The sequence below is a fragment of the Erythrolamprus reginae genome, chromosome 4, assembly GCF_031021105.1.
Source record: "Erythrolamprus reginae isolate rEryReg1 chromosome 4, rEryReg1.hap1, whole genome shotgun sequence".
In the NCBI taxonomy this organism is placed as follows: domain Eukaryota; kingdom Metazoa; phylum Chordata; class Lepidosauria; order Squamata; family Dipsadidae; genus Erythrolamprus; species Erythrolamprus reginae.
This window is the reverse complement of record NC_091953.1, coordinates 59,632,873-59,646,042: the sequence shown is the minus strand read 5'-3', so window position 1 is coordinate 59,646,042 and position 13,170 is coordinate 59,632,873. Positions and strand designations below refer to the sequence as shown.

Below are 13,170 nucleotides of genomic sequence, written 5' to 3'. Positions count from 1 at the left end.
GTGGGCTGTGTACAGTACAATAAAATTGTTTATGTAAAATTAATTATCTATATATTCCTTTTATGTAATTACATATTCCTTGAATAGTTTTCTGCCAAAGCTCAAGATAAACTTGGAATGTGTAAGCAGTATATTACAGTAAAAGGAGAAGAAACTAAACTCACAATACAGTGGGTTTGGTTTCTTAATAAAGCTACAATTCATTCAACCAGTTTATCAAAAGAAAGCCAATTTTCATTCTATAGATAGATTTTACAGCATTATTTGCCAAACAAATTAAATTTTGGCTTAGTACAATGTGGAAACTGAACCGCTAATTAGATATTTATAAAAGTAGAAGACAATTTAGGCCGAGCAACACTTCAGAAAGATATCAATCTCAAATCTAATATTAGGTTTGCTTAAATATGTAAATATATGCACTTGCCTTTATAATGTTTTAACATGGTTTTAGCATTACAGTGATCCCCCGCTCGTTGCGAGGGTTCCGTTCCAGGAGCCCCCGCAACGAGCGGGTTTTCGCGAAGTAGCGATGCGGAAGTAAAAACACCGTCTGCGCATGTGCAGACGGTGTTTTTACTCCCACAGCGCTAGCGAGGAGCCGAAGATTGGGGGCGGCGCGGCTGTTTGCCGCCGGCATGGGGGGCTTCCTAGCAGCCCCCCAAACCCGGGTTGGGGGTCCGGGGGGCGCTGTCTCTCGGCGCTTTCGTGCTGAGTCCGGGAGCGAACTCGCTCCCCGACTCAGCTGGAAAGCGCCGAGAGACAGCGTGGACAGGCCCGTTCCTTGGCGCTGTCTCTCGGGGCTTTCGTGCTGAGTCCGGGAGCGAACTCGCTCCCCGACTCAGCTGGAAAGCGCCGAGAGACAGCGTGGACAGGCCCGTTCCTTGGCGCTGTCTCTCGGGGCTTTCGTGCTGAGTCCGGGAGCGAACTCGCTCCCCGACTCAGCTGGAAAGCGCCGAGAGACAGCGTGGACAGGCCCGTTCCTTGGCGCTGTCTCTCGGGGCTTTCGTGCTGAGTCCGGGAGCGAACTCGCTCCCCGACTCAGCTGGAAAGCGCCGAGAGACAGCGTGGACAGGCCCGTTCCTTGGCGCTGTCTCTCGGGGCTTTCGTGCTGAGTCCGGGAGCGAACTCGCTCCCCGACTCAGCTGGAAAGCGCCGAGAGACAGCGTGGACAGGCCCGTTCCTTGGCGCTGTCTCTCGGGGCTTTCGTGCTGAGTCCGGGAGCGAACTCGCTCACGGACTCGGCTCGAAAGCGCCGAGAGACAGCGTGGACAGGCCCGTTCCTTGGCGCTGTCTCTCGGGGCTTTCGAGCCGAGTCCGGGAGCGAACTCGCTCACGGACTCGGCTCGAAAGCGCCGAGAGAGAGCGTGGACAGGCCCGTTCCTTGGCGCTGTCTCTCGCCGCCTTCGAGCCGAGTCCGGGAGCGAACTCGCTCACGGACTCGGCTCGAAAGCGCCGAGAGAGAGCGTGGACATCACCCGTATCTAGAAGAAGTTGCCACCCGAGCGCTCTTGCCCGGCGGGAGGCGAAGCATATGGGTGGGGGGGGCTGTCAGGACACCCTCCCACCCCAGCACTTTGCATCCCGCCGGCAAAGAGCAATAAGGCAGCAGCTTCTGCCGGACACGGGCAATGGGCGGGACAGAGAAGCGGGAAGAATCAGGAGGTTCCTTTGGCGGCTGGAGGCTGCCTGGCACCCGCTGCAGCCAAAACAACAAAGCCAGGCAGCCCCCAGCTGCCAAAGGAGCCTCCTGATTCTCCCCGCTTCTCTGTCCCGCCCATTGCCCATGTCCGGCAGAAGCTGCCTCCCGTGCCGATGTTCCCCGCCAAGCCCAGTTCGGCTTCCCTGGCTGCTTGGCCGGAGGGGGGGGGGCTCGGCCAAAAGGGGCTGGAGACGCAGCGATTTGCCTCCCGCCCCTCGCCCCTGTGCCACCGGCACGTCATCTTCCCTCCCAGACAAAAAGGCCGGCCTTTGGGGATGAAGGGGTGTGTTCAGCTCTGCGTCTCCAGCTCCTTTCGGCCGAGCCCCCCCCCCCCCCCGCCAAGCAGCCAGGGAATCCGAGCCAGGCTTGGCAGGGAACATCGGCACGGGAGGCAGGAGACGATCGGGCGACCGGAGCAGCAGCCAGGGAAGCCGAGCCGCGGGCGGGACCAGGTGGGGGCTGGAATTTCTCCGCCAGGGCGAAGGGCGGGCGAGCGGGTGCTGGGGAGGGCTTCTCGCCCTCCCGACAGCAAGAGGGGGGAGCGAACGGCGTGGGCAGGCGAAGGGCGGGCGAGCGGCAGCGAGGAGTTTGCGTAGGCAGTGGGGAAACTCCTCGCTGACGCCAGCAAGAGGGGGAAGACCCAGGGAAGCCGCTGCCATCTACGCATGCGTGCCCGGCACGCATGTGTAGATGGTATTTTTGACTTCCGGGTTGAAAAATAGCGAAGTACCCTGTTCGCAATGGTTGGGGACGCAATAAACGGGGGATCACTGTACTTAAAAGACCTGAAAAAGCTAACAATTCTAATCTTTCATTGAAAAAATGATGAGCTTGTTAAAATTAATGAAATTATCAAAGATTTAGTGATTATTATAAAAAGTTAATACAAATCTGAAAGAATCAGGAGTGCAACTTTGCAATTCTGAATACTGTTAAACTTATGAATATTTGATGTAAGATACTGTAATATTTTGCTATGCTGATAAACATAAAAATTGATAAAAGAATCATGTAAGTGTACTGCAGGCACTAGGACTATGCAGTCCTTGGATTAAATGACACAGGAACAGTTTGATCCTTTAAAAAAACGGTGGGGTCGTTTTAGTATTGCAGACAGATGTTAAGTTCATACTCTCCAAAACATCTTTGAGAAACTGAATCTGAATATACTGTATATACCTCTAGTATATACTTTTCAATAAGAAAACAATGTATTACAAGTTTAGCAGATAACTTAACATCCAGGGTAGAATTTCACTGATGTCCTACATAAATATGTGATTCCATTTTAAAATACAAATTTCTTTTAAATATAAAATAGAATATGTATAAGTTCTGGAAATCTAAATGTTGATAAGTCAGCATACCGGGATGACCATAAGGTGGTAGAGGTTGGATAACAGCTGGTGCTCCATTAGCAACAGGAGGCACAGCTGCTGTAGGAACAGAAGATACTAAAGGTGGAGACATTCCCACAACTGGTATGGATGTTATCGGCCCTGGAGCTACAGCTGAAAGAGGTGGCATCCCGGAGAGACCGCTTATTCCTGTAAGAGAAGTTTTCATAATTATCATTGGTGGTCAGCTACAAAGACTTTTATTACAATGATCTATATGAATGATCCTTCAATAAGTATAGGATCAAAGTGGGTGGAAATGTTCTGATTCTTGAACAAACCAGACTAAGATATAATGCAAAAGAACAGCATTTGAAACAATGTTTCGCCATAGGGAAAGAGAATCTTTTTTGGGGGAAAACATTGATTCCTTTGTTTTTCAAGTTAGGATCACAAGAGTAAATCAGGTTGTAGACCAAGAGGGATTATTTTAAAAATATTTTTATATTTCCCTTAACAAACAATGAAAAATGCAATCAAAATAACAAAAAAAAAATTGTAAAAGCAAGTCGACAGTATGGTGCCTCAACTTATAACCATAATAACATACAACTGCAATTCCAGTCCCAATTATGGTTATAAGTCCAGGACTACCTGTAAAAGACAGAAAACCTCTTATGGATTTTATTATTTTTTTTGCTTAAAATAGAAACATGTCAAATGGTAATTTTTGGATTTGAGGACTGAAAAGGATTCAAAAAGGATCTGAAGGGATTATCACGATGGTAAAAGGGAGAATGGGATAATGAATTTGTAACTGCTGTAAAGAAGGGTAGAAGATCATTTATTATATTTTTCTTTAACTGAACTGTTTTCTATATTTTTTCTTTTTTCCCCTTTTCTTCCTAAATTTTTGTAATTGTCCTGTTTTTCAAATAATAACTCTTAACAAAAATTAACACAGACATTTATATCACAGATGAAAAGCCATGATGATGTTCATTACAATTGTATTAAAGTGATCTCTAAATAAAATGACAGTATGAAATCTACAATGTACTTCAGGAAGATGATATAATATAAAATATTCTTACCAAATCCAGATGTGGCAGAAATAGCAATGGGAGGCTGATTCATAATAGGAGGTAATGCAGAAGGGAGCTGATAACCTTGTAGCTTTAGTTTGATGAGTTTCATTGCTATAGAAAATTCCAGTTGGTCCATTCTCCCATCATTGTTCATATCTGCCAGAGCCCTAGAATGATCAGCATTTTAAAAAATACCTTGTCATGTGATGTTTTTATCTTAAGGTAGAGACATTGGTCCACATAGTCCAGTATTGCTTCACACATATTGCCAACTCCATACTGTTGTACTATTCCTGGATACCTAACAGATGATCAGCATTACAGTGTTCCCTCGATTTTCGCGGGGGTTGCATTCCGAGACTCCCCGCGAAAGTCGAATTTCCGCGAAGTAGAGATGCTTCCTTTCTTCCTCCCCCTCCCTCCTCCATTCCTGGTTTCACTTAACCCCAGAACCCGCAGGGGCAACAGGTGGCAATCTGGGGGCTTTGCTACGCTCTAGGTCGCAGGTGGTGGCGGCAGAAGCTGGAGTGGAGGTCGCGCATCTCAGTTGCTCAGCGGCCCACACATGCCTGCTACTGCTGCTGCTGCTGATTTTGCCGCTACCAGGCCCCTCAGCTATTTGGTGGCTCACAGGACCTCTGCCGCCACTGTCGCAGATCTTGCCACCGTCGGGCCTCTCAGCTGTCTGGCGGCCCACGTGTCTTCTGTTGGTCGTGGCGGAGGCAGGAGGGGAAATCTGGGCAGCAGCGGCCGACACGTGGGCCGCCAAACAGCTGAGAGGCCTGCCAGCGGCGAAATCAGCGGCAGCAAAATTGGTGGTGGTGGCGGGCGGCAGTAAGGCTTGGCTTTAAGCCTTATGGGAGGGGTTGGGGGGGGAAGATGCGAGCCGGAAAAGCCCTAAATTTAAAGGGCATCAATCCCGCCCGTTCACGCCAAGCTGACATTTCACGCTGCTGCCTTCTCAAGACGCTGACCAGCCCAAACCTTCGCCCCCCCTTGCGGCTGCAGGCGGGTACCCACCCGTCTGTTGGGCTGCCTTGTGCCTCCGGATCCGGAGGCTCGCCCATGGCCACCAAGGGCTCCTCCCTGAGCAGGTCCGGCACCCGCTGCCGCCAATTTTGCTGCGGGTCCAGCACTGAAAGAAGACAGGCCCAGCAAGGTGGCTGAGCCTTGGCCGCTGCTGCCCAGATTGGACCTCCTGCCGCCGCCGCTAACAGAAGACACGTGGGCCGCCAAACAGCTGAGGGGCCCTGCGGCGGCAAAATTAGCAGCAGCAAAATTGGCGGCAGCGGGTGGCAGTAAGGTTCTTCAAGTGGAGCATACCAATGCTCCGAGAATTAAAGGGGAAGGATCGGGAGGCTGGGGCGGAAGCGGAGCTTTTATTTAAAGATGGCTTCTTTAAATACATTTTAAAAATAAAAAAAATACCACGGGTTTTCAAAAATTTTATTTATTTATTGAAAACCCGTGGTATAGGCTTTCCGCGAACGTTGGAACCCGCGAAAGTCGAGGAACCACTGTACAGCTATTCTTTAGTGGCCTGTGCTTATTTATAAGGAATTAAACTGGTTCTCCCCCACCCGCCGCCCCAAAAGATGTGCAAGGCTGCTCTAGAATATTCTTCCTCTACTCAAGACTCTTTAAACTAGCTTTTCTTTAACATAATAATTTCAGATGTACTGGATTTTAACTTCCTTTATTCACCAAACATTCTCGTTGGCCGCACTGCAGTCCAACAGATCTAGAAGACATCATGTTCAAAAAGTTGATCTAAAACATATTGTCCGAAATAAAAATATTCTAATATTTATTCTTAACTAACATATCCTGAGAATTTAGTAGAAAGCAGATTGCCAAGCAAAACAGGATTATTAAAATAAATAATTCTACAGGTTATTACATGAAATCTTTAAATTATACCACAATTAATTAGAGAAAATATTTCATTTTGGTAAGCTCTACTAAACGTACTTTCACACACAAAGTACTGTTTGTACTTTGTGGGATACTGTGCTATTCTTGACTGCTCTAATCAGTACAATGATAAGAAGCAGTGACTTCCAGCTACAAATAATGTACTATCAATATCCTTTCCTGACCACTTGTATAGCAATTATCTCCTGATTTACTATTATGCATTCTGAGGGATACCCTTGAGGGAAATCCATAAACTGCAGTAGGACCAGAATGTAATAGCAAACTCCTGTGGGGCATTCCCTAGCAGAAGCAATACCTGTTCTGGCAAAAATGCATTTGTAACATATAGATTAAATGGGACATGCCTATTGGAAGTAGCAGCTTTTCCCTTGTGCTAGGAACTTGGAGCCCTGAATTTTCCCCTGCAAATCCAGCTGGAGGCTTAGTTGGAATTTAATATGGTATCACCAACTATTCTATGGCATAACTTTTCTTTCAAAATTTAGACAACTCCCTTCTTACCGTGTTTCCCCGATAGTAAGGCAGTGTCTTACTATCTTTTTACCCCCCAAAGCCCCACTGTGTCTTACTTTGGGGGTATGTCTTATATTGTCCTGGGCACCGGGGCCGGCTCGTCTTCGGGCTTTGGCCCGGGCGAGGCCTCTTCTCCTCCGGGCGGGCGGCGTTAGGCGTCCACCCACCCCCAGCCCCGAATTCAGCGCGCGCAAAGGAGAAGCCGGCTCTCAAACCGAAGGACGGCGCTGGTCCCCGCTAAGCCTTCTGCGCCTGACTCGGCGAGGCGAGAGGGAAGAAGGAGAAGCGCAAGTGGATGCGGAGCGCCCGGGAGGCATTTATCCGCCCGGGAGGCATTTATCCATCCTTCGCTTTGACGGCGCTGGTCCGAAGCGAGCCGAGCGGGCGGACCAGCGCCGTCAAAGCGAAGGATGGATAAATGCCTCCCGGGCGGGTAAATGCCTCCCGGGCGCTCCGCATCCACTTGCGCTTCTCCTTCTTCCCTCTCGCCTCGCCGAGTCAGGCGCAGAAGGCTTAGCGGGGACCAGCGCCGTCCTTCGCTTTGCCAAGCCGGGGAAGAGGCGGTGGCGCCGCGGCAAGGCGAAGGACGGCGCTGGTCCGAAGCGAGCCGAGCGGAGGGGAGCGCCGTCCTTCGCCTCGCTGCCACCGCCTCTTCCCCGGCTTGGCAAAGCGAAGGACGGCGCTGGTCCCCGCTAAGCCTTCTGCGCCTTCTGCGCCTGCGGCTGGGGGCATTGCCCGGGCCCTTCCAGTAGCGGCTGGGAAATAAGCAACAGAGCAGCCCGCCCAGTCCCGAAATGATCCCGTCGCTGCCGCCTGCAGAACCTCTACCGCCGTCCAACCTCGGGGAAGGAGGAGGCGGGCTCCCTCTCCCCTCCCTCCGCCTCCCTCCACTGTGCTTGCAACTGGCTGCCCTCCCGTCGGCAGCCGGGTTAACGAGAGGCTGGGCTGTCAGCCTCTGGGAAACCCGGCGTGCCCGAAGGGGGTCTGCACCTCGGAGGCATATGCAGAGCGCAGGTGGCTGAGGGAGGCGAGGCGAGGCGAAGCGAATTCAGGGCGCGCGAAGGAGAAGCCGGCTCTCAAACCGATCGGATTGATTACCTTCCGCGCCTTAACATTTATTTATTTTTTCCCCACCTGAGCGGATGCACCGGCACTCGCGAATCCGGTCTGCTCAAAAGCAATTTGGATCGGGAGATAGGAGCCTAAAAACACTCTTCTTTTTTTTCCTTTTTCTTTTGAAATACTGGGTTGTACAGACCCAACCTATATAGCTGAGCAGACGAATCCACTGCTGAATTAGCATTCGGCATCAAAACCTTTCTCCTTCTTCCCTCTCGCCTCGCCGAGTCAGGCGCAGAAGGCTTAGCGGGGACCAGCGCCGTCCTTCGCTTTGCCAAGCCGGGGAAGAGGCGGTGGCGAAGGACGGCGCTGGTCATCGGGCTCCCCCCCCGGCAATACCCCCGTGTTTCCCCGAAAGTAAGACATATGTCTTACTTTCGGGGTATGGCTTATATTAGCCAACCCCCCTGAAACCCCCCATATGTCTTACAATCGGGGGGGGTCTTACTATCGGGGAAACACGGTAGCATGTATTAAGATCAGTGATGGGCTCCTACGGAAACGGTCAGGAAGGCAGTTCCGGTAGCAAAATTTGGAGCTCCACCCCAGAGCACCCAATTTGCACCGAAAGATGTTGAAACAAAATGCATAGGCCATGCCCACAGTGTGGTAGTAAAAAATTTGGTAGCCAATCATTGATTAAGATCTAAAAGCTTTTATACTCTTATCTTTTTCACCAAGGTCTTTGTTCTCAAGAATTACATTGTTATTATTCTTATTTAGGAACAATGTAGAAAAATTGTGATTTTATGAATTATTTTATGCTTAATTGCCACAGGTTAGAAAAGATATATGGTATATGTTTATTTTGTTGAAAATACCTACATACCTATGAAAAGCCATTTATGCCATTTATCCATCTCTCTTTTTTCATGAAAGCAACCTAGACTAGGGACCAAATATAATATAATCTATTTGTAGTTATTTAGGACTTAATATTACTATGAACTTTGAATGTTAAAAAGGTAAACACTAGAAATTTTCAAGATTAACAGACATCCTAAATGAAAGTGTTTCAAATAAATTGTAACACATTATTTATGCTAATGCGATACAGAACAGAGACAATTATTTTCTCGCATTATTTTCATACAATACTCCTCTCTTAAAAGTTTTTGCCAGTTAGTGACCAAAAGTAAGCAGTTGCAAATCCAGCTGGAGGCTTAGTTGGAATTTAATATGGTATCACCAACTATTCTATGGCATAACTTTTCTTTCAAAATTTAGACAACTCCCTTCTTACCGTGTTTCCCCGATAGTAAGGCAGTGTCTTACTATCTTTTTACCCCCCAAAGCCCCACTGTGTCTTACTTTGGGGGTATGTCTTATATTGTCCTGGGCACCGGGGCCGGCTCGTCTTCGGGCTTTGGCCCGGGCGAGGCCTCTTCTCCTCCGGGCGGGCGGCGTTAGGCGTCCACCCACCCCCAGCCCCGAATTCAGCGCGCGCAAAGGAGAAGCCGGCTCTCAAACCGAAGGACGGCGCTGGTCCCCGCTAAGCCTTCTGCGCCTGACTCGGCGAGGCGAGAGGGAAGAAGGAGAAGCGCAAGTGGATGCGGAGCGCCCGGGAGGCATTTATCCGCCCGGGAGGCATTTATCCGTCCTTCGCTTTGACGGCGCTGGTCCGAAGCGAGCCGAGCGGGCGGACCAGCGCCGTCAAAGCGAAGGATGGATAAATGCCTCCCGGGCGGGTAAATGCCTCCCGGGCGCTCCGCATCCACTTGCGCTTCTCCTTCTTCCCTCTCGCCTCGCCGAGTCAGGCGCAGAAGGCTTAGCGGGGACCAGCGCCGTCCTTCGCTTTGCCAAGCCGGGGAAGAGGCGGTGGCGCCGCGGCAAGGCGAAGGACGGCGCTGGTCCGAAGCGAGCCGAGCGGAGGGGAGCGCCGTCCTTCGCCTCGCTGCCACCGCCTCTTCCCCGGCTTGGCAAAGCGAAGGACGGCGCTGGTCCCCGCTAAGCCTTCTGCGCCTTCTGCGCCTGCGGCTGGGGGCATTGCCCGGGCCCTTCCAGTAGCGGCTGGGAAATAAGCAACAGAGCAGCCCGCCCAGTCCCGAAATGATCCCGTCGCTGCCGCCTGCAGAACCTCTACCGCCGTCCAACCTCGGGGAAGGAGGAGGCGGGCTCCCTCTCCCCTCCCTCCGCCTCCCTCCACTGTGCTTGCAACTGGCTGCCCTCCCGTCGGCAGCCGGGTTAACGAGAGGCTGGGCTGTCAGCCTCTGGGAAACCCGGCGTGCCCGAAGGGGGTCTGCACCTCGGAGGCATATGCAGAGCGCAGGTGGCTGAGGGAGGCGAGGCGAGGCGAAGCGAATTCAGGGCGCGCGAAGGAGAAGCCGGCTCTCAAACCGATCGGATTGATTACCTTCCGCGCCTTAACATTTATTTATTTTTTCCCCACCTGAGCGGATGCACCGGCACTCGCGAATCCGGTCTGCTCAAAAGCAATTTGGATCGGGAGATAGGAGCCTAAAAACACTCTTCTTTTTTTTCCTTTTTCTTTTGAAATACTGGGTTGTACAGACCCAACCTATATAGCTGAGCAGACGAATCCACTGCTGAATTAGCATTCAGCATCAAAACCTTTCTCCTTCTTCCCTCTCGCCTCGCCGAGTCAGGCGCAGAAGGCTTAGCGGGGACCAGCGCCGTCCTTCGCTTTGCCAAGCCGGGGAAGAGGCGGTGGCGAAGGACGGCACTGGTCATCGGGCTCCCCCCCCCAGCAATACCCCCGTGTTTCCCCGAAAGTAAGACATATGTCTTACTTTCGGGGTATGGCTTATATTAGCCAACCCCCCTGAAACCCCCCATATGTCTTACAATCGGGGGGGGTCTTACTATCGGGGAAACACGGTAGCATGTATTAAGATCAGTGATGGGCTCCTACGGAAACGGTCAGGAAGGCAGTTCCGGTAGCAAAATTTGGAGCTCCACCCCAGAGCACCCAATTTGCACCGAAAGATGTTGAAACAAAATGCATAGGCCACGCCCACAGTGTGGTAGTAAAAAATTTGGTAGCCAATCATTGATTAAGATCTAAAAGCTTTTATACTCTTATCTTTTTCACCAAGGTCTTTGTTCTCAAGAATTACATTGTTATTATTCTTATTTAGGAACAATGTAGAAAAATTGTGATTTTATGAATTATTTTATGCTTAATTGCCACAGGTTAGAAAAGATATATGGTATATGTTTATTTTGTTGAAAATACCTACATACCTATGAAAAGCCATTTATGCCATTTATCCATCTCTCTTTTTTCATGAAAGCAACCTAGACTAGGGACCAAATATAATATAATCTATTTGTAGTTATTTAGGACTTAATATTACTATGAACTTTGAATGTTAAAAAGGTAAACACTAGAAATTTTCAAGATTAACAGACATCCTAAATGAAAGTGTTTCAAATAAATTGTAACACATTATTTATGCTAATGCGATACAGAACAGAGACAATTATTTTCTCGCATTATTTTCATACAATACTCCTCTCTTAAAAGTTTTTGCCAGTTAGTGACCAAAAGTAAGCAGTTGCAAATCCAGCTGGAGGCTTAGTTGGAATTTAATATGGTATCACCAACTATTCTATGGCATAACTTTTCTTTCAAAATTTAGACAACTCCCTTCTTACCGTGTTTCCCCGATAGTAAGGCAGTGTCTTACTATCTTTTTACCCCCCAAAGCCCCACTGTGTCTTACTTTGGGGGTATGTCTTATATTGTCCTGGGCACCGGGGCCGGCTCGTCTTCGGGCTTTGGCCCGGGCGAGGCCTCTTCTCCTCCGGGCGGGCGGCGTTAGGCGTCCACCCACCCCCAGCCCCGAATTCAGCGCGCGCAAAGGAGAAGCCGGCTCTCAAACCGAAGGACGGCGCTGGTCCCCGCTAAGCCTTCTGCGCCTGACTCGGCGAGGCGAGAGGGAAGAAGGAGAAGCGCAAGTGGATGCGGAGCGCCCGGGAGGCATTTATCCGCCCGGGAGGCATTTATCCGTCCTTCGCTTTGACGGCGCTGGTCCGAAGCGAGCCGAGCGGGCGGACCAGCGCCGTCAAAGCGAAGGATGGATAAATGCCTCCCGGGCGGGTAAATGCCTCCCGGGCGCTCCGCATCCACTTGCGCTTCTCCTTCTTCCCTCTCGCCTCGCCGAGTCAGGCGCAGAAGGCTTAGCGGGGACCAGCGCCGTCCTTCGCTTTGCCAAGCCGGGGAAGAGGCGGTGGCGCCGCGGCAAGGCGAAGGACGGCGCTGGTCCGAAGCGAGCCGAGCGGAGGGGAGCGCCGTCCTTCGCCTCGCTGCCACCGCCTCTTCCCCGGCTTGGCAAAGCGAAGGACGGCGCTGGTCCCCGCTAAGCCTTCTGCGCCTTCTGCGCCTGCGGCTGGGGGCATTGCCCGGGCCCTTCCAGTAGCGGCTGGGAAATAAGCAACAGAGCAGCCCGCCCAGTCCCGAAATGATCCCGTCGCTGCCGCCTGCAGAACCTCTACCGCCGTCCAACCTCGGGGAAGGAGGAGGCGGGCTCCCTCTCCCCTCCCTCCGCCTCCCTCCACTGTGCTTGCAACTGGCTGCCCTCCCGTCGGCAGCCGGGTTAACGAGAGGCTGGGCTGTCAGCCTCTGGGAAACCCGGCGTGCCCGAAGGGGGTCTGCACCTCGGAGGCATATGCAGAGCGCAGGTGGCTGAGGGAGGCGAGGCGAGGCGAAGCGAATTCAGGGCGCGCGAAGGAGAAGCCGGCTCTCAAACCGATCGGATTGATTACCTTCCGCGCCTTAACATTTATTTATTTTTTCCCCACCTGAGCGGATGCACCGGCACTCGCGAATCCGGTCTGCTCAAAAGCAATTTGGATCGGGAGATAGGAGCCTAAAAACACTCTTCTTTTTTTTCCTTTTTCTTTTGAAATACTGGGTTGTACAGACCCAACCTATATAGCTGAGCAGACGAATCCACTGCTGAATTAGCATTCGGCATCAAAACCTTTCTCCTTCTTCCCTCTCGCCTCGCCGAGTCAGGCGCAGAAGGCTTAGCGGGGACCAGCGCCGTCCTTCGCTTTGCCAAGCCGGGGAAGAGGCGGTGGCGAAGGACGGCGCTGGTCATCGGGCTCCCCCCCCCGGCAATACCCCCGTGTTTCCCCGAAAGTAAGACATATGTCTTACTTTCGGGGTATGGCTTATATTAGCCAACCCCCCTGAAACCCCCCATATGTCTTACAATCGGGGGGGGTCTTACTATCGGGGAAACACGGTAGCATGTATTAAGATCAGTGATGGGCTCCTACGGAAACGGTCAGGAAGGCAGTTCCGGTAGCAAAATTTGGAGCTCCACCCCAGAGCACCCAATTTGCACCGAAAGATGTTGAAACAAAATGCATAGGCCACGCCCACAGTGTGGTAGTAAAAAATTTGGTAGCCAATCATTGATTAAGATCTAAAAGCTTTTATACTCTTATCTTTTTCACCAAGGTCTTTGTTCTCAAGAATTACATTGTTATTATTCTTATTTAG

At 51.0% G+C, this 13,170-nt stretch overlaps 1 protein-coding gene across 6 annotated transcripts in view; it reads right to left on the bottom strand.

Annotated features, from left to right (window-relative positions):
- ITSN1 (intersectin 1) overlaps positions 1-13,170 on the bottom strand; it is a 135,711-nt gene that overhangs the window by 101,016 nt on the left and 21,525 nt on the right. For all 6 annotated transcript variants that reach the window (XM_070750374.1, XM_070750373.1, XM_070750378.1 and 3 more), the window contains exons 6-7: positions 4,134-4,294; positions 3,070-3,249 (exon numbers count right to left, since the gene is read on the bottom strand). In XM_070750374.1, the coding sequence (XP_070606475.1) occupies positions 3,070-3,249; positions 4,134-4,294 (341 nt within the window). The remainder of the gene's footprint in view (positions 1-3,069; positions 3,250-4,133; positions 4,295-13,170) is intronic.